The sequence below is a fragment of the Cricetulus griseus genome, chromosome X (genome assembly GCF_003668045.3).
Source record: "Cricetulus griseus strain 17A/GY chromosome X, alternate assembly CriGri-PICRH-1.0, whole genome shotgun sequence".
NCBI lineage: Eukaryota > Metazoa > Chordata > Mammalia > Rodentia > Cricetidae > Cricetulus > Cricetulus griseus.
Window position 1 is genome coordinate 15852065 of NC_048604.1, and position 26446 is coordinate 15878510.

Below are 26446 nucleotides of genomic sequence, written 5' to 3' on the forward strand. Positions count from 1 at the left end.
ACTGACACACCTCACAGGCATCACCACCCTCAATCCTGACAACAGCCCTATGAAAGAGCACTATGGCTATCCTCAAGTTACAGGTGAGGGAACTGAAGCACAGAGATGAGTAACTCCTAAAATCTCCCAGACATGCAGAAGGAAAATCCAGGATCCAAACCCTACCCCAGTCCAGGGTACAAGGAGCCGCCTGGGGAGAGGCATGAGTTCTGATAAGGGCTATAACTAATCTGCCTGGCTGAAGGGTAAAGAAGGGAATTCTGCTTTGTCCTGCTTTTTTGTTGTTTAAAAATGTGTAAATTCTTCTCTGGCAGATTACTTACATGTCTTTAGGGAACCTGGACAAAAACTTTTTGCATGATGGATGTGTTAGGTAAAACCTGTATGGATCTATGGGAAGAGCTGCCTGTCTGAAAGATTCAGTTTCTGCTGTTCTATTGATCTGATTCCTTACCCAAGGAAGATCTATGCAATGCAATTCCTTGTTTGCAGATAAGTCCATGAAGTGGGGAGGATAGAGGGAGGAAGGGAAGGAGAAGGGCGAGTGGACAGACAGACAGGGCAGGCAATAGTTTGCCTAGAAGACAATAGAATTCTATAATTTGTTATCCAGAGATATTGTTCTAAATATAAATAGCTTAAAGAAAGTTTTAAAAATTATTTAATTCTCTCTCTCTCTCTCTCTCTCTCTCTCTCTCTCTCTCTCTCTGTGTGTGGTGTGTGTGTGTGTGTGTGTTGTGTGTGTGCGCGCACGCGCGCGCGCGCGTTTGCCCATACTCAACTTGAAGGAATTCATTCTCTCCCCTACCACCATGTGTGTTCTGGGGATTGAACTGAAGTCATTAGGTTTGGCAGCAAGCACTCTTATCTGCTAACCCATCTCATCAGCCCTTTTAGCACATTCAATCTGCATATTTTTCTTATAGATATCTGTAATAGGAACATATTTGCAAGAAAGGTGAATTTTCAAATTAGGTCAGAGTATGGCAGATAAAGGGAGAAATATATATATATATGAGAGATTGAAATGTACACAAGTAACATATATATGAAGATATTTATGAATTTGGATGGCATAAAACAAAGTTCCAATGCTGGGACACTTTTGTCTAGTCAACACATTAACCCTGGAACCATTTCTCTATACATGCTTTAGCATTATTATCCCCACCTCCAATAATATCTGTGTCATTAATCCATGACATATATAGGGAATGGGTTTTTTTTTGGGGGGGGAGATAATTAAGGCACTTCTGTGGTTACTTGGGAATTTAAATACTGTGTTTTATGCAGTTTGATTTTTGTTCTAAGAACTCAGGAAAACAGTGCTGTCACTAGTTGCAGTTTGTACTCTGGAATTAATTCCAACCTGCAGAACCATGTTTGAGTGGACTCTAGTTTCTCTACAACTATTAACACCTTGATTTCCCTCAGGTTGGAATCTACAGATAATTGAAATGCCATTCCACAGGCATAGTGGTATATTTCTGCAGTCCTATAGTTTCTGGGGAGGGTAAGGCAGAAGAACCACTTGTGCCCAAGTGTTTGAAGCCAGCTTGGGCACCATAACAAGACCCTGATTCAAAGCAAACCCCATGAATTCAATTTAACAATTTGTGACTAGAAAACATAAAACTAGGCTAGTATTCTGGTGTTTGACACACTGATAAAAGATTTTAAAAGTGGTGAATGCATGAAAGAGAGTAATTGTGAGATGGGGAGAGATGCAAGTGTATCTTTTTTAAAAAAAAAAAAGATGTATTTAGTTATTATGTACACAGCATTCTCTGCATGGATTTCTGTACACCAGAAGAGGTCACCATATCTCATTATTAGTGGTTGTGAGCCACCATGTGGTTGGTTGCTGGGAAATGAACTTAGGACCTCTGGAAGAACAGCCAGTGCTCTTAACCTCTGAGCCATTTCAAACAAGACTATTTTCCTAGAACTGAGTCACTTCCTTAAGACTAGGAAAATACATTGGTGGCTTATACAAATACCATACTTCTTAGTGGGTGAATTTCTCCATAACCTTCCTTTAAAAAAAAAAAAAAAAAAAGAAGTGACCCAGAACTCAAAACACTTCAGGAAAACTCTTAGCTGCTCATGATGTTACATGCCATTGACCCCAGCACTGGGTAGGCAGATAAGGCACAAAAATTTCAATTATGATTTCGAGGCCAGCATAGACTACACAGTGAGAGTCAGTCTCTGTCTCCTCCCCTCCCCTCCCACCTCTCTCCCTCTCAAAACCTTTTAATCATTTTCTGCTTCAGATAAATTGTTATTAGGTCACCGGGGAAAAGTCTTTATGACCATTATCGAAGCAAAAACAAAAGTTTGGTCTGTTGTAAAACTGTATTTTGTATCTTGCAACAACCCAAGCACTGATAAAACAGCATTCTCCTGCCAACTGAACAGTGACTGGCTGTTTGTTTGTTCTGATTGTGATGTTTATTGATAGCTCTGCTTTTGTAAGGAATACATAGTATTGCAATTGATGCTGATCAAGCAAGCACTGCATGAAGAGGGACCAGAGAACAGTAATGACCGTGACTTAATGTTTGAGTAATTGTATCCAGAACAAAAATGATATAGATTAGCTTAAGGAAATATGTTGACTCTTGCATGTCTTAATTTCCAGATTTGAAGAAATCCAAGTATATCAAAGACCACAGGGATTTTTTTCAAACCCCAATTCAAAATACTAGAAGGAATCTTTGCAAGGATCTTTTCAGTGATAAAATCACTTTCAGTTCTTTCCCAACATTTATTTTTCTTTATTCAACAAATATGCATTCACTGTCCACTAGTTAACATTCAATGTTCTATGCACAGAGACACCTGTCTTCTTGCAGCTCACATTCCAGAGTGGGAAGAGAGGAAGCAAACAACAGTAACATAACACACATGGTAAATGATCTTAGAAGGTGATATAAAGTCAGAGTAGATTAAGATCACAAGTGGGGACGCTTCAAATGTAAAAGGCACAACAAGGAGCATCACTGAACAGGTACTGGTGAGTCAACTGATTCAGAGGAAAGTTCTTTAGAGGTTGATGGGAAAGAATTGTAATGTCGCTGTACATTTACTTTGTGACATGCAGTTTTCAAAGCTGTGCCACTCAGCAGGGGCACTGAAGGAACTTATATAATGAGTTGAGGGGGTGAGTTACGTTTGGCCGTATAAATTCCATGTGCCACGGGGTTTACTTACACGCAAATTAATATCCAGCAATGGGTAGCTGGGAATGCTGACCTGGAGCTAAGGAGTGGTATTTGAGTGGTATTTGGAATCTCTGTAGTATCTACGCCGGTCTGAAGTGAAAACGAATTAATGAGCTTGTCAACAGAGAGCAGTGCAAAAGGAGATCCAGAGAAGCCCTCACTTTTGAATGCCTACATTTTAGGAGATGAAGAGGCTACATTTCGATCCTGATCAGACTGTTTCAAACCTCCCTTTATTGTGTTATTTTTTCCTTAATGCAGGCTAGCGTTCTTCACGAGAAAACAGTTGCGCTAGGCTACACTCCTTTTCGGGTGGATGTTTGTCGAAGAAAAGTAAAGTAGAAAAGTAAGAAGCTGAACTAATATTCTGAGCGTCTCCGGCAAGGCTTTCAGGGCTCCCAGGCACCCCACCAAGTTATCCATCCCTTCCACACTTTATTTACCTCCTCACGCCAATGCCCTCGCAACCTTCCTCGGTCCTAGTTCCCCGAGGCCAGAAGCATGGGGAAGACTTAATGAAAGCAAAGGAACCGGCTCGAAAGAAAACCAAATCAACTCACTAGTCAACTTACAAACACTGAGCGCTAGGGTTCGGACTCCTCGGCCCCCGAGCCTTTCCCGGCAGCCCCACCCTCTTCTCCTCCCGGCTCTTTCCTAAGCCCCGCCCCTTCTCCAAGTCCAGCGCTCATTTGCGGGCGCTCTTCTCGCCACCCCATTGGTCTCGCTTGGTCTGTTCCTTCACGCCCTCGCCTCGGTTCCGCCCCTCGCAGAGAAGCGGCACTGCGCAGCCTCGGAGGAGGCTCCAAGGACCTCTTTCTGTGCGGCTTTCTCCTTCTTCCCAGCATTCCTTTTTCCTCATTCTCACGGCTCACTGAGTTTTGCGCCACCCGGCACTTCGCGCCCAGGGCTTTGATGACGTCATGTTCCTGCGCCGCGTGGACGCCCGCCGGTGAAAGAAGGAATAGCTCAACCGCCCTTCGCCTTCTTTTGTTGGACTGCCGCTCCTTCCGAATCATGGCGCCATCGCTGTGGAAAGGGCTTGTCGGCGTCGGCCTCTTTGCCCTAGCCCACGCCGCCTTCTCTGCTGCTCAGCGTAAGTGGCTGATGGACGGGGACTAACTGCTTGCAGGACACCTACATCTGTGTGGGGGCGCTCCCCGAGGAACTCTCGGACCCCGTGCCGGAGGGACCGCCTTTACACACCTTATAGTTTGGGGTGACTAAGTAAAGCAGCTCCGGCTCCTGGGTGAAAGGCTTAAAATACAGGGTTGTGGAACACCTAGACTACAGAAAGGTTAGTAGGGGTTGCTGATATCTGAGAGAGAAGGTGGAGCAGGAGTCTGTCCCAGAACTCAAGACATCAGATGTCAGAACCGGCAAAGGCGGGTCAGACAAAGTGTGGGATTGAGAACTTTGTATGCTGGTGGCCTCGCGGCAGTTAGGTAGAGAGGGAGCATCCTGGGCGCTCTGCTGTCCAGGCAGAGTCCGAGAAGTTAAGGGACCATTTGCCTCGGGGAGGCAGTGTGACACGGGGAAAGAGCAGTAGACCGGTAGCATTAACGGGTTAGTTGTTAAGATTTTGCTTAACTGTTAAATCTGTGTGACCTTGGGCGGAAGATAACGTGATCTGTGGTGCATGCAAAAATTTTTTCACATCAATGATTGAAGTTGCTGCTGTTTATTATAGATGCTAGAGCTTCCGCGGTGCCATAAGGGAATACTTAGGCTAGTGGAGAAATAATTCCAGTAAGATAATATGGATGTGCTAAAGGGCTGAGCGTCTTCATGCGGATTAGCGGTTTGGTGGGACCCGCGGAAAGTGTCTTAGAGCCTTGCTGCTCGTAGTATGTGTGGCCAATAGGCCAGCACCATGGACATCACCTGGGAGCTCATTAGCAGACACTCAGGCTCCACTCAGACCTATTGAATCAGAATGTTCGTTTTAATAGATCCCTGGGTGATTTACTTGCACATTAGTTTGTGAAGCACTGTCCTGGAGGAGATTAGGGTGCACTGGAGAAATGTGTTTTTGAAGTAAGCTTTGTCTCTGTTATACAGTCGTAGAGCAAGGAAGGCCCTTTGAAATCCAACGTCCTCATTTCAACAACGAGAAAATGCCTACCTAGTATTAAAGATACTGTTGAAGTGCCAGGTTAGACTTCATTCCAACAAGAAAGCTAGCTAGAAGTGGAACATTAGAAGGTTAATTCAAAACTACTTTTGATATTGGATTTTCTTTTTACTCCTGTTCTTAAAAGTTCTGTGAATTCAAATATATACTCTGCCTGAAACAGACTCCTAACACTTTCACTCAAAAGAATTTGGGCATTTTAAGTCTATAGTACATAATGAAGTAGGAATTGTCCTACTTAATCTAGAATTAAGATTTTGTATTTTATAGTTTGCAAGTGATTAAAATGCATTGTGGATTTGTGACTGCAGCAAGACCACTGTAATGCCCATGCTGGCAAAAGACTGGCTTTGCCTTTGACAGTAGTTGTGTCATGTGAAATTGTGGCATCAGATAGCATTCTGTGGTATTGTGGCATGCTCATCTCTGCCACAGTGACCTTTAATATAGCAGTGCAAGGATCATGTACTGAATAAATCCTGTTTAACTTTCACATTCCCATTTTACCACGGAGGAAACTAAGACAGTTGAATGGTTCTGTATCTTTGAGTCTAAGAAACACTCTGCTCACTTACACATTTTAACAGTCTACAATTGAAATACATGTTGGAGTTGCTGAGGATGTCTAGAGTGAGGTACAGTAAATTATAGTAAATAGAAGAGCGGGTGCTATGTATGATTCATGGTTACCAGTTTCCAAGTCCTTAACCTTCGATCCCTTGCAGCAGAACTAAGTAGTAGCAGGGACAGAAATTGATGTCCTGAAACTCCAATTACACCACTACACTGAAGAGAAACATTTCTGTACCAGTTTTCACTTTGGCTTCACTGTACAATGACAGGGTCATTCAGCATTAAAGATTTTTGTAGTCCTATTGATGGTTAAGTAATTGTGACTTCTTTGATCACTTAGTGAAAGAAAGTTGGAGAGTTTGTAGGTTTTCTATACTAATGAATGAAAAATTTCAGTTTCATACTTGGCCATCTGTCACTCATTTAAGCTGATAAAGACACGCCATGACAAGCATAAATTAATTCATAAAGAGAAGGATGACTGCATTAGAAGAGGTTTTGAGGAATCTGAGATTAGCATTGCTTTATGTAGTATATAAGTCAGCCACTTCTTTGGTGTATTGATTTTCCTGCATTTTAAGAACGGAAAACAGGCTACAATTTCCTTAATGGTATGTTTCTGGTTTATAGATCGTTCTTATATGCGACTAACAGAAAAGGAAGATGAATCACTACCGATAGATGTAAGTTGGTCATTTATATTCCATTAAATACATTTTTAAAATCAGCTATTTTGCTTTTGGTAATTTTTATGTTATTTTATTTTATCATTTTCAAGCATGATATGACATCTGTTACCTGCTTCTTTTTTTTGAGTTAGAGTCTCACTGTGTAGCTCTGGCCAATTTGGAACTTGCTATATAGACCTAACTGGTCTTAAGCTCACAGATACCTGTCTCCCTCTGCTTCTCTGCCTTTCTGCCTCTCTTCCTCTCTCCTTCTGAATGCTAGGATTAAAGACCTGTGTTACCTTGCCCAGCTGTTACCTGCTTTTATCACTCCATAAAATGTAAAGATTTTGAAATCTTAAAATTTTTCTATTGCATCTTTTTCTCAGACATGTTGGCTTATAGCTATAATCACAGCACTTGGGAGATTGAGGCATGAGGATTGTTGTGAGTTTGAGTCAACCTGTACTACAGAGTAAGACTGTTTGTCAAAAAAAGTAAAGAATGAAATGAGGGGCCTTTATAGAAGTTTCTGTATGCCCACAGTATAAAATAGCCTTTAAAATTCTTATTTGGTTTAAGTTTTTATAAAAATTCTTTTTTAAATATTTTATAATGTGTGTGGGCATTCATGCCATGGCACAAGTGTGGAGGTCAAAAAACAATCAGCAGGAGTCATTTCTCTTCGTCCACCATGTGGGTCCCAGGAGAAAAACAACTCAGGTCATCAGGCTTGATGGCAAGCATCCTCACCCACTCAACCATTTCACAGGGATCAATGATTTAAAAAACCTAAAGAAGGTGCTTTTAACCTGAATTAATGCCTATTCCCATATATATATATATATATATATATATATATATATATTATATATGTTTTTCGAGACAGGGTTTCTCTGTTTGGTCCTAGCACTCGCTCTGGAGACCAGGCTGGCCTTGAACTCACAGAGATCCGCCTGCCTCTGCCTCCCAAGTGCTGGGATTAAAGTCATGAGCCACCAACGCCCGGCATTGACTTATAATTTATTGTTATTATTAGATTTAAACTTATAAAATAGTTAAGTTTTTTGTAACAATTAAACAATAGGTATGAAAAATATAAACTAATCACACAAAATGAAAACCATAGCAGCAACAGAACTGATCCCATTCCCTGGCAATTTCCCATTTCCTCGTAATAGTTTAAAGGATATGAGAGTTTAGGCTTTTTTCTCTGTATAGACAGTGCTCTGTTAGGCACACGTACTTTGTTTTACCTAGTTGAAAGCTTTTGGGAGCTGGTAAGATGGCTCAGTGGTAAAGATGGCTCAGTGGGTTAAAGCACTGCGGCCAAGCCTGAAGATCTGAATTTAATCCCTGGAATCCACATGCTAGGAGATGACCAACTTATACAAGTAGTCTTTGACTTGAACCCTTATGATGTGGCACCTATGTTTCCTCCTATAAATGTGAAACAAGCAGCAAAATTAAGATTGAAACTAGATCCTTTATAAAAGCATAATGTATTTGTATATATAGTTTAAGTTGTCTTTGAAATTAAAATATAATTATATCATTCCCCTTTCTTCCTTCCAACCCTCACTCTCACTCAAATTCATGACCTATATTTCTTTACTTGCTGTTACGCACATATGCACATATTTATATATTTCTAGATATATAAATACAACTGCTCAGTTCCTATAATGTTATTTGTATGTATATGATTTAAGGGATGACCATAGGGCCTCAACACTAGACAAAGAAGCACAGAGAACTAAGGAATGCTGAGAGTAGGATAAATAGTCTTTGCCAGGGAAGAGCCCCAAATTCATTATTCAGTACTAAGTATTGAATATGTAGTCTTGTAGTTAGCTAGCTTTGGTGTTTGTTTTGTTTTGGAGATAGGCTGTGAGGCCTAGGCTAGCACTGAAATTGTATATAGCCAAAACTGGCCTTGAAACTCTTGATTCTGCTGCCTTCAATTCCTGGGTGCCATGATTACAAGTGAGAGCCACTACACCTACTGTATAGTTAGTTTTCCTTGGGCATAATTTTTCTGGAGCATATTTTCATGACAGTTCATTGATTTGCCACATTTTTGCTCATTGTGTTAATATAAGACACAATCTCCTTGGGGTTAGGGGCGTAACTCAGTAGTATTTGCCTGGAATATACAAATCTCTGTGTTTGATCGTCTATACCCAATAAATGGGGCATGGTGGCACATCTGTAATCCTAGCACTTGGAATGTAGAAACAGTTTCAGAAACTCAACGTTTTCCTCAACATTGAGCTGAGACCCTGTCTTAAACAACAACAACAAAACAAGACACTATCTTTGGTATATTGATGGTTGGAATGTAAAGTAACATTCCCGATGTTGTTGGGCTTTAATTTAGACATTAATAGCTTGTGGCTAATTATGTCTCTAACTGTTTTTAAGTAACAACACAGTATATGTGACTGTTAACTTGCCCTCCTCTCACCCTTTCTTTTTGGTAGATGTATACAAACATATACATGTATTTTATATCTATCTAAAATAGCTTCCTTAGGGTTCTCAGTTGGCAAATTTTAAAAATTCATATAATCATAATTAAGAAAATAGGCCCAGCCAGGCCTTTAGTCCCAGCACTCAGGAGGCAGAGACAGGTGGACTTCTGTGAGTTCGAGACCAGCCTGGTCTACAAGAGCTAGTTCCAGGACAGCCTCCAAAGCCACAGAGAAACCCTGTCCCCCCCCAAAAAAAAACAAACAAACAACAAAAAAATAAAATAGGCCCATAATCCTGTGTTGGTTAATTTCAAACATGAAATTAAGCATTGTGCTTGCACAACCTGTTTGGAAAGCAGTTTGGTGTTATGTAATAAATCTGAACACACACACACTCTGTACTCAGAGTTTCCATCCCTGTATACCAGGGGACATGGAGGAATATTTATGTTGGCCCTGTAAAAATAACAGGAAACATCCCACATTCCCAGCAATAATGACATAAATCATGGTGTTTTCATATGATAGATAGGTACTAAACACAATGAAAAGGAATAGACTACTACTGTGGGGATGAATCTCACAAATAATGTTGAGGGAAGACAGTCTCAAAAGAATGTATTTAAGTGCATTTAAATGAGATTCAAAATGAGTAAAAGTAAACAATAATGTGTTTTCGAGGTTCATAAATTGTTCAAAAACAGGAAGGAAAATTGCCAAGAAACTGATTAATACACAATTAAGTACAGTAGCTAACTTTAAGAAGGAAGAAAAGGAAATAACAGGACAGGGACTTGGAAGGTTCTGAGAAGCCAGGGTTGGTGGCATATCCCTGGAATTGCTGCATCTGGAAAGGATGATGTAGGAAGGTTGTGAGTTTAATGCCAACCTGGGCTATATGATGAGATCCTGTGTCAAAAAGAGAAGGGGGAGGACTGAAAGTTTAGTTGGTTGGCAAGTGGGTTCGTGATACCTTTTTATTGTTTTTGTGCTCATATGCTTTGTACCCTCTCTGATATTGACCAGTAATAAAATAACAACAAAAAAAGTTTTAGTTGCTCTTGGAAGCAGTCACTGTTTGGTACTTGAGTTTTAAGTGGTTTGATACCACTCAGTACTTGGTGTCTATGCTTCTCTGAGCATATTGCTAAGTTCACTTCCTAAAACATCGGAAGTGTTATTGTACTTCAGAGATTTTATTGTGTCTGAGTGTAAATCATTTCAAGAACTGACTCCTTGCTGAGTGGGACTGAAGAATGCTTGTTAGAACTTGCACAGAGGGGAGAAGTGGATTGTCAGGTTTTCAAACAGTATTCATATGCTATTTGTTAATCTGCATCTTTGTACTCACAGATAGTTCTTCAGACACTTCTGGCCTTTGCAGTTACCTGTTATGGCATAGTTCATATCGCAGGGGAGTTCAAAGACATGGATGCCACTTCAGAATTAAAGAATAAGTAAGTTCCTTTCCAGAAGCATTTAACTTCAGAGAGATTTGTTTTCTGTACACGATTTACAATGTGATTTCAGCTACACAAAAGTTGGTTTCATTTTTATCTTTTGATATATAGTTTGTAGGAGTAATGAAGCAAAAGTACTACATCAGTGTTTGGTGTCCTAGGACAAGTAGAAGCTGAAAGCCAGGTCTAGCTTGGCTTTACCTGTAAGCCCAGTATTCTTGAGAGTGAAACAGGAGAACTGTATATAGGAAGAGCCTGATTCAAAACAAAACCATAAAAGGAGAAAAGTAAAAAACGAGGTATTAGACTGTGGTTCCTGCTAGTGGTCTAAAATTATTAGTTGGTTCGAATGTGATAGATGATGGAACTAGGTATACAGAAAGCTAATAGCTCAGAAACATTAGCTAGGTTCTTTCCCGTCCCCCCTCCTCTCTATTCCCTTCCACTTTCTGTCTTCTCCTTCTTCTTCTTTTATCCTCTTGTCCCAACTTAGTCTTTGGAAGAATAACTGAGTTTTCTGTTTCCTCTGTCGTTTGAACCCAAACTGTGCCCTCGGCCATTTTTCTGTCTTTCAATTAAAGGGCATCATTATTCTGGATGTTTCTTCTGATTTTTGTTTGCTTACTTACCCCATGTTTTTATTTCAGTTTGTTCGATTCCATTTCAAGGTTTTCCCTACCTTCTTCATCCAGAAATAATCACCCTGTACAAAATTTTCTTAGAAGGATTCACAGTAAACATCTGTACAATGGAGGAAGTTATTCCCACTCCATTTACTTCATTATTTCAATTGATTATTTTAAGATTATTTTGCATTTATGTATATGTGACTGCATTAGTTTATATGCACTGTGTGCTTGCAGGTGCCTGGAGAAGCCAGAGAGAATCAGATTCACCTAGAACTAGAGTTAACTGCAGTTATCAGACACCTACCTACCCAGCATGAATGCTGGGAGCTAAACCCTGCTGCTCTGCAGCAACAGTATATATTCTTAACCCTTGAGCTACCTCTCCAGCCCCTCTCATTTCCATTTGTGTTGTTAAGCGGGGCTAACTTTCAGATTCTTTTTCCATAAAGAAAAGCTCATATCTCAGGACGTTTGTGGACTTTTTTGAATGATACAACTCACTGGGAGCATCTTCAACGGAGCTCAGGCAAGAAGCCAGGAAAGAAAGGAGCCAAGCCAAATGGCATCAAGTAGGGGGCAGCAAAATAGTTGAGTTTAGCCAATAGTACACTCAGAAGGCCAAAAGGAATTTTCACTGTTCTTGAAAAACAGATTCTTGAAATGTCTATGGATTAAGGCCCAAGGATCAGGGGTATAGTCTGTGTGCTAGCATTTGAAAGATGATTTATCATAAGCTACTGTTAAGTTTACAGAGATGACTGAAGTTCATCTACTGTTTGTTATTATTGATAGACACCCTGGAAGGAATGAGTGGCTGAAGAAAAAGTCAGAGAACTTTATGGTCATTTCCAAGTTTCTTACATTCTTTGTATAGTAAAAATATGCCATACAGTGCAATTACCATTTCTAGTCTAATCTCTGATTTATTCTTATTAAGAAATATAATTCGCAGCCAATTCATAATTAATTAGAAGCCTGCTTACTTTTCAAATGTGATTTTCTAAAGATTTATCTAAAATTTGTGCTGTTTTTCTTTTGAAGGACATTTGATACTTTAAGGAATCATCCATCTTTTTATGTGTTTAATCATCGTGGACGAGTGCTATTCCGACCTTCAGATGCAGCAAGTTCTTCAAACCTTGATGCATTGTCCTCTAACACGTCATTGAAGTTAAGAAAGTTTGACTCACTGCGCCGTTAAGCTTTTTACACATTAAATAACAGGACAGACACAGAATTGAGTATTGGAGTTTGGGGTGTAAAACTCCCCCCAACATCAGTATTTATAATGCTGTTTCAGAGCTAATTACAATAATCTATGGCCCTTATTTGTACATTGTTGAAATCAAATGGTGTATAAGTTATCTGTGAAATGAGTCTTTGAAGTTTCGTACAGAGGTTTTTTGTTCATTTAAAAAAAAAATTCCCATGTTTTGTAAAAGTCACTGTTTTGAACACATTTCCCAGAAAAATGTTGGGATTTTTGTGATTATTTATTTTCGTATTTCTTTTCTTTTGCACTACAGGTTTTAGGAATCCTGAAAAAACCATGTAACAACTGCATTTTGCAGCACAAGAGTCAAATGGTCTTTAGTTCTTATTAGACCAACTTCTTAAAGAAGACCAAAGTGGTGATTTTGCAGTTTTTCTTAGCTCCCCTAAAGAGTGACTCTGCTTTTATGGGTACTTGCCAATTTACCAATGGTTTCTCTCCAGACCCCATATACCTTCTAACATCAGCTGTCTTGTTTCATCACTCTGAGATTCTGTGTGCAGTGAGCAATTTTTGTGTCAGAAATTCTATCATAACATATATATTTAACAAATTCATCTTGCTGTTAAACTGCTCATGTTTTGTTGTAAAACTTTCATTGATTATATAATGTAAGACTAGTTGAAAGTAGACCAAAAAGACAATTTGTGACTTCATTATCTTGCCTGTGTAGAATAGTATTGATTGAGGAAAACTGATTGCCATTAGCCAGTTTCGTGCATATAAAGTCTATTGGCTTATTTAGTGAATTAGTGAAAATAGGAAATGTCTCATTTAATCTAAATGCACATGCAAGGAAATTGGGCCAAATAGGTTCTAAATATTTGGAGCTAATCTATTTCAGTTCTCTTAGAAAGTTAAAGTCATTTAAGAAGTTGCTTTAAAGCTTCTGATTGAGAGCTGGCTTGGCATTTTCTGTCTTCACTATGGCGCTAAAGGTGAGCATAATGACACAGCATTGAATGTTTTTCAGACACGGTAATCTTACTCTTAGGAAAATTGGAGTAGCTTTTTCTGCTAGGAAACTTAGAAGCTCAACATTACTTTGTAGAGATTATTGCTTTCCACAAGCATCAACACATTAATTTTGTTAAATTGTATAGGTGTAAAGGGAATAACTGCAGATTTTGATAGGAAACCCACCTCAAGCCTGTGTGTGTGTTTGTGTGGTGTGTGTGTGTGTGTGTGTGTGTGTGTGTGTGTGTGTGTGTGTGTGTGTGTGTCTCGTTTGTTTGTTTTGTTTGTTTTGTTTGTTTGTTTGTTTGTTTGTTGTTTGTTTCAAGCAGGGTCTTGATATACAGATACTCCTACACTTGCTGGCATATTTTTCATTAGGAATGAACCTCAGCCTTTCTACCCAATGAGGCCCAGCCTCAAAGGACAAGATTATTTGTCATTGATTTGTTTTCGTTGTTTTTGTTTTTTGTTTGTAAACAAGATTTCACATAACCTGATCTAGCCTCAACCTCACTATGTAGCCAAGGATGATCTTCATGCCTCCACCTCCTCAGTGCTAAGATTATAGGTGCTGCCACTATACCTGGTTTTCTGGGTCCTGGGGATTGAGCCCAGGGCCTTATGCATGCTAAGCAAGCACTCTAGAAACTGAGCTATATCCCAGCCCCTTGGCATTGGATTGGGATTCTTTTGTTTTGCTAAGTCTATGCAGCACTGACTCTGTTCAGAAATTTCTACTCAGAAATCTACTGATCGCCTAAAATAATTTATAAACAGTCTAAAAATGTGAAGTCAAGCCAGGTGTGGTAGCATGTGCATGTAATCCTAGCACTTAGGAGGCTGAAGCAGGATCACAAGTTTGGGGCAAATCTGGGCTATCTTAGTGAATCCCTGTCTTAATCCTAACCCCCCCAAAGTGAATCCAAGGACTAACATGATGATAGTGAAATCGAAATGGCATGCAAGAAGCATGCTGTATATCAGGCTTTTTCTACTGTTCTCCTTGACTACTACTAGTTTTCTTCTCTTGGGGGACTGTCTTCCTTCTTAATGTGTTTTCATAACAATGTTACTGAGAATTAATCTACATGCTTTGTAATTTCATTCTTTTAAAGGGTAGAGTTGCCAGATGTGACTCATACCTGTAATCCTAACACTCATGAGGCCAAGGCAGGAAAGTTGTCACACAAATTCAAGGCCAGATTGAGATACACATTGAGACCTTATCTTTAAAGAAGTTATACAAATTTAAAAGAGTACAATTACGGCCTAGCGGTGGTGGTGCATGCCTTTAATCCCAGCACTTGGGAGGCAGAGGCAGGTGGATCTCTGTGAGTTCAAGACCAGCCTGGTCTACAAGAACTAGTTCCAGGACTCCAAAGCCACAGAGAAACCCTGTCTCAAAAAACCAAAAAAAAAAGAGTACAATTAAGTAACTTTTAATATACTCACAAAATTGTGCAACTACATGATAAATCTAGGTCATTTTACTACCCCTAAAGAAGCCCTGTATTCTTTAGTAGTCACCTCTGATTTCCTCCCAGTGTGTCCCACCTACATCCTAGGGAGCCAATAGTCTATATTTGTATAATCTGATCATTTACTAAAAATGAATTAATGCAATATTTAGTCTTTGCAAATAATTTCCTAAATATGGTTTCCTATGTGGAGTGAACAGTCATCTTGAGAACCCAGAACCCAATACAGTGAGTGGAAGTGGTTGAGGGGCTGTTACTAGACGGCTTGTCTAGCACGTTCATCCACAGTATAACAGGAAAACACAGTAGTTGATAAATAAATGAATTTAAAGACGGAAAGCCAATACCTGACAGACTTCTCAGTTAATTGTGTTACATAGACTAGTTTTCCTTCTAGCCAAACTTCCATTCTGTACTACTGCTTCTAATATTTATTTAGTTTGTACAATGGATATTAAAAAATCTATTCTTGCCTACTCAGCCAGGAAAATCCTAAAAATAATGCTAAATATTTGTCAGATAATTGACATAGTAAATTTTAAATGTGTCTACCATTATGGACAGCTTGTATACCTCAGACCAGGTAAACGTCCCAATTTTTTTTAAATCAACTTCATTGAATTTCTGCTATCTTGAAATACGGTACTATAAAGCTAAATAAGATTTGGGTGCATTGTAACAGTGCTAAGTGTGTTCAGTACAGAATTTTATTTACAGTACTGTGTGATAGTTCATTACTGCCTAGGGTAGTTCAAAAACAGCAATGTGAGCTAGTACTAGGTAAGCCTAAAATTACATAATTTCAGTGACATTAAAAAGTAGGAGACACATGCAATCAAAGTTCTCCAGAATGCAGGAACACTCTTCATAACCAGGGAACTAGCCAAATCCTATGAGCTCATAGCTCAGCTGCAGGGAATAAATATTGTGAATTGGTGGCAAGTATGCACAGTAACTCCCTAATGATTGCTTCCTAAGCATACTTTTGAGTGACACGACAGCATCTTCCTGGCTGTATGTGACCTATTTCCATGATGTATTGAATACTGTTGTTTGTGAGCCTTGATGCCTGTAACACCAATAAACCCATTTTTCAATATGTTTCCTCTCTTTAAATGACCTTGACCTGTCCAATAAATAAGTGGTTGTCTCACCTTGGTTTTGCTAGTGGTTTTTTTGATTGTTTTTAACTTTTAATCAAATTTCTTCAGCTGTTCTGTCTCCAGAAAAACGTGAACTAATATTATGATGCTGTGTTGTTTTTTTTAGTAGGATGCTGTTTTTCTAAATGCATACTTTGATTGTATATGTAAAGTCTTCCTTTAAAAATATTTTTTAGTTTTTGAGATAATATAATTGCATAGTTTCTCCCTTTCCTTTACTCCCTCCAACCCCTTCCATGTAGCCCTCCTTGCTATCTTTCAAATTCATGACCTCTTTTTCTTTAATTATTGTTACATACGTATTTGAGATGATGTTTCATTTATTTAGACCTTACTGGCCTCAAACTCCCTAACCAAGGCTGGACTTGAATTCCTAATTGTCTTGCATCTGCCTCCCAACTACTGAGGTTACAGGTGTATACTACCACACCCCACTGGATATGTAAAGTCTTAATGTGCTTTTGGTTTTGCACTCAATATATAATGTCACTTCTAAATAACCAAGTGCTCTGCAAGGTACAGGAGTCGGCTCTTTGCAGAAATATGAAATCACTGCATCACAAATATACAGTTAAAATGGCAGTCAAAAAACCCTGATTGAGCTTGGTATGGTGGCACACACCTTTAAGATGGATCTACAAAGTGAGTTCCAAGCTGGACAGAGCTATATAGTGAGATCCTGCATGCTTACACACAAACACACACACTCACTCTCTGTCTCTCTCTGTCTCTCTTTCTCTGTCTGTCTCTCTCTCTGTCTCTGTCTCTCTCTCCATGATTGGAATATTGAAAAAAATCAAAGGTCTAAGGACAAGTCCCATTATTACCTACAGTAATTTGAAAGCACTACCAGTATCAAAATCCATGTAGGATATTTCAAAATAACTTGATAAAGTGTTTTTTGTTTTGGGTTTTTTTTTTTTTTTTTGGTTTTTGGTTTTTCGAGACAAGGTTTCTGTGTAGCTTTGGGGCCTATCCTGGAACTCACTCTGGAGACCAGGCTGGCCTCGAACTCAGAGATTCCCCTTTGTCTGCTTCCTAAGTGCTGGGATTAAAGGCGTGTGCCAAAAGTGTTATTTATTCAGAAGGAAAAGGAAATATATGCACATGGAATAAAAGACCAGTTAATGCAGAAAGTCATAAGATTTAGGAGCATGACCAAAATATATTGTTTGAAAATAATTTGTAAATTAAAAAAATTAGCCCCTGGTTAGAAAAGCCAGCTTTAGAATGATCACAAATTTATTTTATTAAATAACAAAGAATATCCTCAAAGAGTAGATAGCTAGAAAAGTGTATGTGTCACATTTGCTTTGTGTAATGTTTATTGTGTAATCTATAAATAGACTTCCCCTATGTTTTGAAAAAAATAAACTTTGCCCCTCTCTAATATGTATGTTTGCAGAGGTAATCAGATTTGATTGCCATCCAACATATACTTCATTATTTTAAATTAATAGAATCCGACACTTAATGCTTTTGTTGTTTGTTTCTTGTATTTTATAAGATCTTTCTATATCACTATATACAGAAACACCATTATTTTTTCAAATAATACTCCTAACACTGGTGAATTTTTAGATTGGCTCCAGTATTTTACTGAGTCATATTGGAATAAATATACAGATTCATTTAAAGAGATTATGCCTACAGGGTTAATTTCTACCATAGAATTCCTGGATCAAAGGGTGTTTTTCATTTTCAGTTAAGTAGCTACTGTTAAACTGACCTTCAGACATCTCGGTCCAGCATCCTTCCACATTCAGTGTATGAGAGGAAATGTTTACCAAATTCATGCCAATACTGAATATGAAGCAGTTTTTGGTTTGATAATTCATCTGAAAGTGAATCTTATATTTTAATGAAGGTTTAATGCATTTATTTTATCTTTATTTTTTATTTGATTTTTCGCCACAGGGTTTCTCTGTGTAATAGCCCTGGCTGTCATGGAACTCTGTAGACCAAACTGGCTTGTAATCCATAGAGATCCACCTGCCTCTTCCTCCCTCCCAAGTGCTAGGATTAAAGGCATGTGCCACCACTGCTGAGCTGGTTTCATGCATTTTAATGGAAGAGATGGAACACATTTTCATCTTTTGGTTTTCAGTGAACTGTGTGGTTTTCAGTTGAGCTTTTTGTAAGTCACGAAAATTGTTTAGTGATGCTTTCCTGAATTTTGTTTTGTTTGTGTAGTTATCAGTATTTGTGGCTACTGGGAGTTTGCTTTTACATTTAAGAATGAATTGAATATACTTTTCTAGCACTTTAACGGGGTTTTCTTTGTTTGTCTGTTTTTTGAGATAAGATCTTTCTATGTTGTACTAGTGGTCTGTAAGTTCTATGTAGCCCAGGCTGGCCTAGAACTAATCACAATCCTGCCTGAGCTTCTACAGTGCTGAGATTACAGGTGTGTACCACCAAAACTGGCTCAAGGGTTTTTGTTTGTTTGCTTTTATACTTAAATCTTTTGTTTATTTGGAATTTTTTAGGTAATAGGAATACTTTTTATCCAAGTAGCTAACTGGTTATCCCAACCCCATTTGTTCTTTTCTTCATGTTGATTGGAAGAGCCATCTTCACCGCATTGAAGTCCACAGATCTGTTACTGGACTCTGCAGTGTACAGAAAGGGAAAAAGCCACACAAAAAATCTAATTGTTTTAAATTGCTATGTAATTCCTTTCTTTTTCCCTTTTACTTTTTTTCTTTTTGTGATCCTGGGTGTGTGTGTGGGGGGGTGCGTCTAACCCAAATCATTGAGCATGATAGATAAGTGCTCTCCTGCGCTAGTCTGTGTCTTCAGCTCCACATTCTCCTATTTGGCTTCCTAGTGCAAACTTCACTCTTCCTTTGGAGGATTTTTCCTAATTATCCTTACATGTTTATTTTTCCAGAGAACCTCTTGTTAACATTTTGCCCCTATCTAAAATATTTTTCCTGTATTTACTTTTGGAATTTGGAAGCTTGTGAAATGTGGAAGGACCGTGTGATGAGCCTGGGTATGTGCCGTTTAGAGAGAGCCATCATTCCTAATGTTCTTGCCACTGTTGTTTATTTCTCCCATGTGTTTTTCCCTCCTCCCTTAATCATTTCAGCCAAGTTGTAGACATTTATCCTCACACTTCATGATATTCCTAAACATGCCAGTGTGCCTCTCCTACAAGAGTGAGAACATTCTCCAGTGCGATCACAATGCCACTGTCATAACTAAGCAAGAACGAACCATTTTATATCCAAATTTCTCCACACTTCTCTCAGATAGCTTTTATAGCTGCTTCTCCAAGGTTTTCAGATTAGCACTGATTAGTGACCCTTTAGTCTGTCTTTAATAAGTGGTACTTTTCTAAAAGAAAATTGGTTCTTTGTACTTTTTTTGACAGTTGATGACAATGTTATTAGTGTTTAAGAGAAAAACAAAGGGTCAGGCAAGCTGCCTGGAAGAGGGGCAGTGTTTAAAGAAAGCAGGCTGCTTCAGTAGTGAAGGTCAGCCAGCAGCCACAGGACTGACAAGCAGCTGCCAGGCAGAAGGGGAGGAGGCTTCATGAAGAAATAGTGAGGAAGCCCAGAGCGTCTGGCAAGCTTGCCCAGGGCTTTTGGCTAGTACCCAAAAGGAAGAGACAGAAAATAAGAGAAAGGCAAAACTGCCAGATGGTAGTGACACATGCCTTTAATCCCAGCACTCAGGAGGCAGAAGCAGGGGGATCTCTGTGAGTTGAAAGCCAGCCTGAGTTCCAGGACAGCCAGGGCTGAAACCCTGTCTCTTATATTTTTTGTTGTAAGCCTAGCCTTTAACAGCTGAGCCATCTCTCCAGCCCAACCCTGTTTCAAAAAACAAACAAAACTAGAAAGTTATGCTTTTCTGACTCAGAAAAAAACTGTAGGCCTCAGTTCTACATAATGGAAGATTTGCAAGGATGGAAGGGACGAAAGGACTTCTGGGAAGAAGTACATAAGCTGAGTGAGAGGATAGTTACTAGGTATATTACCTTTTCTGGGGCATGGATAGGAAGGTAGGCTGACTATTAGAACATTTTCACACTTTCAGAAAACTTGGAAAGATAATACATATTCTCATGTGCCCTATAATCCGTTTCTCTTGTTACTAACACATTAACTTAGGATATTTGGTACAATCAATATTAGTGCAAGATAGCAACTAAAGTCCATACTTTATTCAGAATTATTGGGTTTTGCCTAGCATCTGATTTTCGTTTCAGAAATCTGTCCACAGGACCATCTTACATTCAGATATCGTGTCCTGGCTTCTCTTGGCTGTGACAGCTTCATAGACATTCTTTGGTGTTTTGCTATTGGGATTTGTCTGATGTTATTAGTCTGTGATTTTATGTTGGGGTGGGAGAGAAAGACAGCCAAGGTAAAGTGTCCCCCTCATCATATCATACCAAGTTCATGTATCAACTCCTCACTAGTTCATCTGTCAAAGGTAAGATTTGTCCAGTGTCTCCACTCTAAAACTATTCCTCTGACCCCAGTACTTACTAGAAGTCCCACCCTTAGGGAGTAAAAACATATCCTACCTTGAGGACAGAGTGCTTACATAACTGATTCCGATTTGTTCTATAGAAATAAATGACTTCTGAAATCCATCCGATCCCATGTACTAATGTCTTTAGTCATTTGGATTCACAGATATGAACACTACTTATTGTGTTGCTGCAATGGTTTGCATTGTCAAGTTACTGGGAGCTTTTTATTCTATGAGCTCCTGTGTCCCTTTGATATGACCCCATCATAGATTTTCGTTTTAAGCATGTCTTTGCATTCTGGCATGATAATACATTCTAAGTTCACATTGTCTACTTCCTTCTCCAGTCCTAGAATTAATCAACACCTAACCCCTGGCCACTGGATTTTCTCAGTCTCACTGGAATTTCACTGCTTCTACATCTTTTTGACAAGGAAATATATGTGTGCATAGTAACCTGTGATTTTTTGGGACAGGGTTTCTCTGTGTAACAGCCCTGGCTGTCCTGGAACTCTGTAGACCAAACTGGCCTGTCACCCATAGAGATCCACCTGCCTCTTCCTCCCTCCCAAGTGCTAGGATTAAAGGCATGTGCCACCACTGCTGAGCTGGTTTCATGCATTTTAATGGAAGAGATGGAACACATTTTCATCTTTTGGTTTTCAGTGAACTGTGTGGTTGTGTTCTGTTTTCAGTTGACAAGGAAATGTATGCATACTAACCTGTGCACTTACATGCAAGTGTAACTATTTCTATATACAACATCTATATGCTTAGTGACTCATACTGATATTTATTTATTTATTTAGTCATTCATTTATTTTTTATTTTGGTTTTTCGTGACAGGTTTTCTCTATATAACAGCTCTGGCTACCCAGGAACTTGCTTTGTAAACCAGGCTGGCCTCAAACTCACAGAGATCTTCTGCCTCTGCCTCCCAAGTGCTGGGATTAAAGGCATGCGACACCACCACCTGGCTCATCCTGATATTTAATACATCACCCCACTGAGCATTCTAACTTCTTTTCCTTGCTTATGTGTAAACTCACTCCAACTGAAACCTGACTCGCACCAACTGCTATTCACTTAATTGAGGTGTTTAATGTCTACCTCTTTAAGTTATTGTACATGTAAAGTAATTTCAGGATTGCTAGCTCACAGACCCTAGAAAACAACCTTGCCAAGTAGACTTGTTTGCCATTAGTGTTAGAAAGTCTGCTCATTTGCAAAGTTACTTCCCTCTACGGGACATTCACTGATTTTTTTTTTGTTGTTGTTGTTGTTTGTTTCCTTGTTTGGGGAGAGGGAGGGTTAGACAGAGTGTCACTCTGTAGACCCAGGCTGGCATCAAACTCACAGCAATGACCCCGTGTCAGCCACTTCATAAATCTATAATACAATTAGATTGTTTTACCACAGTGTACATTCTAGTTGGGGAATTTCCCCGGCCTCCTAAATAATTGCTTCATTTGCTGCACACACTAGGGTTCACACTTTTTTCATTTTATATGTGTTTATTTTATTGTGTTTTGTTTTCAGTACTGGACATTGTACCTGGCCCTTAACACAGGCTAGGCAAGACCTCTACCCTTTTGATGTTGAGATAGTATCTCGCTAAGTGCCTCAGAAGACACTGAACTTGAGACCCTCCTGCCTCAACTTCCCAAGTATGCTTGCGGTTAGAAGCTTGTGGGTCCAAGCCCAACAGTGTTCGTTTTGTGTTCTAAGGGTTTAATGAGTTTTGACAGGCACATAATGTTAAATAAGTACAACTGTGCTGTGGTACAGAATCATTTCAGTCTTAAAAAGCCCTGCCCCGCCTCTTCTTCCTTCCCCTTCCCCTAGGACCCTGTATACTCATTTTTACTGCCGTCTGGTTGAAATCCTACACTATGTAGCTTTTTTTTTTTTTTGACTGACTTCTTTCAGGAATGGGCATTCATCAACCCTCTCTGTAGCACGACAACATATTGGTTTTGCTCTCTGAATAATACACCGTTCTCTGGATGCTCCTGCTTGTTTACTTAGTATTTCCAGGCACATCCCGGTGCTTTGGCTGGTCTTGAATCAAGTTGCTATACGCTTTCACATGTAGGGTTTTTGTGTGGACATAAAATTTCAAATTAGTTGGGTAAATACCAAGGAGCACAGTTGCTAGATCATATGTTAAGATTATGTTTAGCTTTATAAGATATTGCCAAACTGTCTTTCAAAATGGCTGCATGATTTTGCAATCTCTGTAGCAATGAATGCACTCCTGTGGCTTGGCACCCTTATCTGTTATTGGTACTGTCTGCTTTTGAATTTTAGCTGTACTGCTAAGTGTGTAGTGACATCTCATCATTACTGTAATTTGCAGTTTCTTTACATTTTCATATGTTTATTGGCCATCTCCACTTTTCCTTTGCCTAGTTTCTTTCTTTTTAAAAAATAATTTACTTTTATTTTATGTTCATTGGTGTTTTGCCTACATGTAAGTCTGTGTGAGGGTATCAGATCCCCTGGAACTGGAGTTACAGTTATGAGCTGCCATGTGGGTGCTGGGAATTGAACCTGGGCCTTCTGGAACAGCAGCCAATGTTCTTAACTGCTGAGCCATTGCTCCAGCCCCATCCTTTGCCCATTTTCCAATGGAATTGTTTTAATATTGATGAATTTGAAGGCTTCCGTGTATATATTGAGTACTCTTTATAGATGTGTACTTTGCAAATATTCTTTTCATACTCATTGGCCCCATCTTTTCATTCTTGTAATATTATCTATTACAAAGAAGTTGATTTTAGCACAGTCTAAATTACCAAGCTTCTGTTTCTTTGATCAGGCTTTTGGCAATGAGTTTGAAAGCTTACCTAGATTTTGTCTTGTTTGTGTACAGTATTACTTATTCAAAAAATTGTTCCTGTATAATAGTTTCATGAAATGCTATACTTATGATATTTTCATAACTGTTATGTGCTCTGTTCATATTCAATCCCCATCACCTCTCCCGTCACCAAGAAGTCTCTCTTTTCTTCCTAAATGTTCTTCCTTCTACTTCTGTGTCACATACACACACACAAATACATAAAGGCTATGAAAGTTCTATCATTTTCTGTCATATACAAAATCGAGATTTTTGTGAAGGTCAGGGAACAACTCAGGAGAGTGGGCTCTTTCCTTCCACCATGGGATCTGAACTTGGGTCGCCAGACTTGCATGCCAAACACCTTTATCCATCAAGCTATCTTACCAGCCCTAGACCTGGTAAGATAATACTTTCTTTAAAGCACAATTCACAAGTAAGCTTAGAATAAGGAAAATTTGACCTTAGTTTTTCCATGATTATTAAAAATACTGACTTCTCCGCTCTGATTAATATGCATGTCTTTGTATAGTTAAATGTGTTACTATGTAATATTTGACTAATGTGAAATAGGAGCATATAAAATGAAACAGAATGAAAGGGACATTTTTACATCCCACCAAACTTAAAAGTGAGAATATTGACAACGCCATCATAGTAACCTTTTGTGTTATGTTTAGCATATTCTGTGTCCTCTTCTGGAAATATTTTCCTATTTTGAAGTCCTAAAGTCTTTTTTGGACTTTCTTCTAAAGTCAGTTAATTTTTTTCTTTAAGTATATAATCCATTTGGGAGGTTAAAAAAATATGAGGTGAGGATGCTGGGGAGATGGTTCACTAAGCAAACATGATGACCTAATTCAATCCGAAGACCCTCCACAAAGCCAGATGAAATAGCAGGGATCTGTAACCCAAGCACTCCTACATGTAGGTTGAGACAGCTAGGTTGAGCTAGGTTGAGACAGAGACTGGAAACGTTCTGGAAGCCTTGGGCTGGCTACCATGGCATATGCCATGGCAAACAACAAAGAGACCCTGTCTAAAACAGAGTAGAAAGTCAAGGACTGATACCCAAAGTTGTCCTCTGACCTCCATACATATGCTGTGCTGTGATTTTGCCTGCACTTACACACACACACACACACACACACACACACACACACACACACACACACAGAGAGAGAGAGAGAGAGAGAGAGAGAGAGAGAGAGAGAGAGAGAGAGAGAGACAGACAGACAGACAGACAGTCAGACAGACAGACAGACAGAGACAGAAAGAGGCAGGGGGAGAGAAAAAGATATTTAAAAACCAATCTAATTGCATCATTTACTCAGTTTAGTGGTTTTGAGACAAAGTCTCACCTCATAGCCCAGACTGGTTTTGAATTTTTGGTACTTCTAGGTTTGCATCCGAGTGCCATGATTATAGGCAGGTGCCACTATGCCCTAACATTTGCAGGATTTCACATAGATCACTAACTATCCTAGTAGCATATGTTGCCTGGTGTAGTTTCCCCGAAGTCATCTGCAGTGCCACCTCAGAAGCACATTAGGTTTCCTCACGTGAGTGGAATCCCACCTGGGCCTTGCTGTTCTATGTCATTGTTCTGTTCTCATGCTCTGGGACACACTGTATTGATTAATAAAAGTTAACAGAAGGTCCGGAGAAGTGTAAGCCAGATCTGCCTCATTTGTTCTCTTTGAGTTTGTCTTGACTATTCTTGGGAATTTATTGCCCATGTAAATTTTAGAATCAGATCCATTAGAAAAAAAGAAGTGACAAGCGGGGCAGTGGTGGCGCAAGCCTTTAATCCCAGCACTCGGGAGGCAGAGGCTGGCAGATATCTGTGAGTTTGAGGCCAGCCTGGTCTACAGGGCGAGTTCCAGGACAGCCTCCAAAGCCACACGAGAAACCCTGTCTGGAAGAACCAAAAAATAAAAACAAATAAAAAAAAACCCATACCCAACAACCCCTGTAGGGATCTTCCCCCATTTTTTTATTTAAATTAGAAACAAGATTATTTTACATGCCAATCCCAGTTCCCGCTCCCTCCCTTCCTCCTCTGCCCCCCACTAAGACCCTACCTATCCTATACCCTTTCTGCTTCCCAGGGAGAGTGAGGCTTTCCATGGGGGGCGGCTTCAGAGTCCATCATGTCCTTTGGGATAGGGCCTAGGCCCACCCCCGTGTGTCTAGGCTCAGGGAGTATCCCTCTATGTGAAATAGGCTCCCAAAGTCCATTCCTATGGTAGTGATAAGTACTGATCTACTATAAGGGGCCCCATAGATTTCTGAGGTCTCCTCACTGACACCCACATTCAGGGGGTCTGGATCAGTCCCATGATGGTTTCCCAGCTATCAGTCTGGGGACCAAGAGCTCCCCATTTTTCAGGTCAGCTGTTTCTGTGGGTTTCACCAGCCTGGTCTTGACCCCTTTGCTCATCACTCCTCCTTCACTGCATCTGGATTCCAGGAGTTCAGTTCAGTGTTTAGCTGTGGGTGTCTGCTCCCACTTCCATCAGCTGCTGGATGAAGGCTCTAGGATGGCATATAAGGTAGTCATCAATCTCATTATCAGGGGAGGGCATTTAAAGTAGCCTCTCCTCTGTTGCTTAGATGGTTAGTTGGTGTCATCCTTGTAGATCTCTGGACATTACCCTAGTGCCAGATTTCTCTTTAAACTTATATTGGCTCCCTCTGTGATGGTATCTCTTATTTTGCTCTCCTCTATTCTTCCCCTACACAAACTTCCTGCTCCCTATGTCCTCCTCACCCCTCCTCTTCTCCCCTTCTCATTCTCCTAGCTCCTTCTCCCCTCCCTCCATGCTCCCAATTTGCTCAGGAGATCTTGTTCCTTTCCCCTTCGACAGGGGACCATATATGTCTCTCTTAGAGTCCTCCTTGTTGCCTACCTTCTCTAATGGAGTGGATTGTAGGCTGGTAATCCTTTGCTGTATGTGTAAAATCCATATGTGAGTGAGTGCATACCATGTTTGTCTTTTTGTGACTGGGTTATCTCGCTCAAAATGGTTTCTTCTAGTTCCATCCATTTGCCTGCAAATTTCAAGTTTCCATTGTTTTTTTCC

At 39.6% G+C, this 26446-nt stretch overlaps 2 protein-coding genes across 3 annotated transcripts in view; one reads left to right on the forward strand and one right to left on the reverse strand.

Annotated features, from left to right (window-relative positions):
• The window catches only part of Slc9a6 (solute carrier family 9 member A6), a 73541-nt gene extending 69700 nt beyond the window's left edge, over positions 1-3841 (reverse strand). The window contains exon 1 of one of the 2 annotated variants that reach the window (XM_027433375.2): positions 3800-3841. The gene's annotated coding sequence lies outside the window, so the exon portion shown is untranslated. The other variant, XM_027433376.2, reaches the window with a different exon arrangement.
• A 185-nt stretch (positions 3842-4026) lies between these two features.
• Mmgt1 (membrane magnesium transporter 1) lies at positions 4027-16028 on the forward strand. Its single transcript, XM_027433392.2, has 5 exons — positions 4027-4320; positions 6562-6614; positions 10427-10530; positions 12204-12333; positions 12689-16028. The coding sequence occupies exons 1-5, from the start codon at positions 4140-4142 to the stop codon at positions 12764-12766; spliced, it is 546 nt and encodes a 181-aa protein (XP_027289193.1). The 5' UTR covers positions 4027-4139; the 3' UTR covers positions 12767-16028.
• The last annotated feature ends 10418 nt before the right edge of the window (positions 16029-26446 follow it).

Coding starts and splice junctions, on each gene's coding strand:
- Mmgt1 (XM_027433392.2), top strand. CDS start 4,140: ATGACGTCATGTTCCTGCGCCGCGTGGACGCCCGCCGGTGAAAGAAGG. Junction 6,615..10,426: donor ATGAATCACTACCGATAGAT/GTAAGTTGGTCA, acceptor TTGTACTCACAG/ATAGTTCTTCAGACACTTCT. Junction 12,334..12,688: donor CCTCTAACACGTCATTGAAG/TTAAGAAAGTTT, acceptor TTTGCACTACAG/GTTTTAGGAATCCTGAAAAA.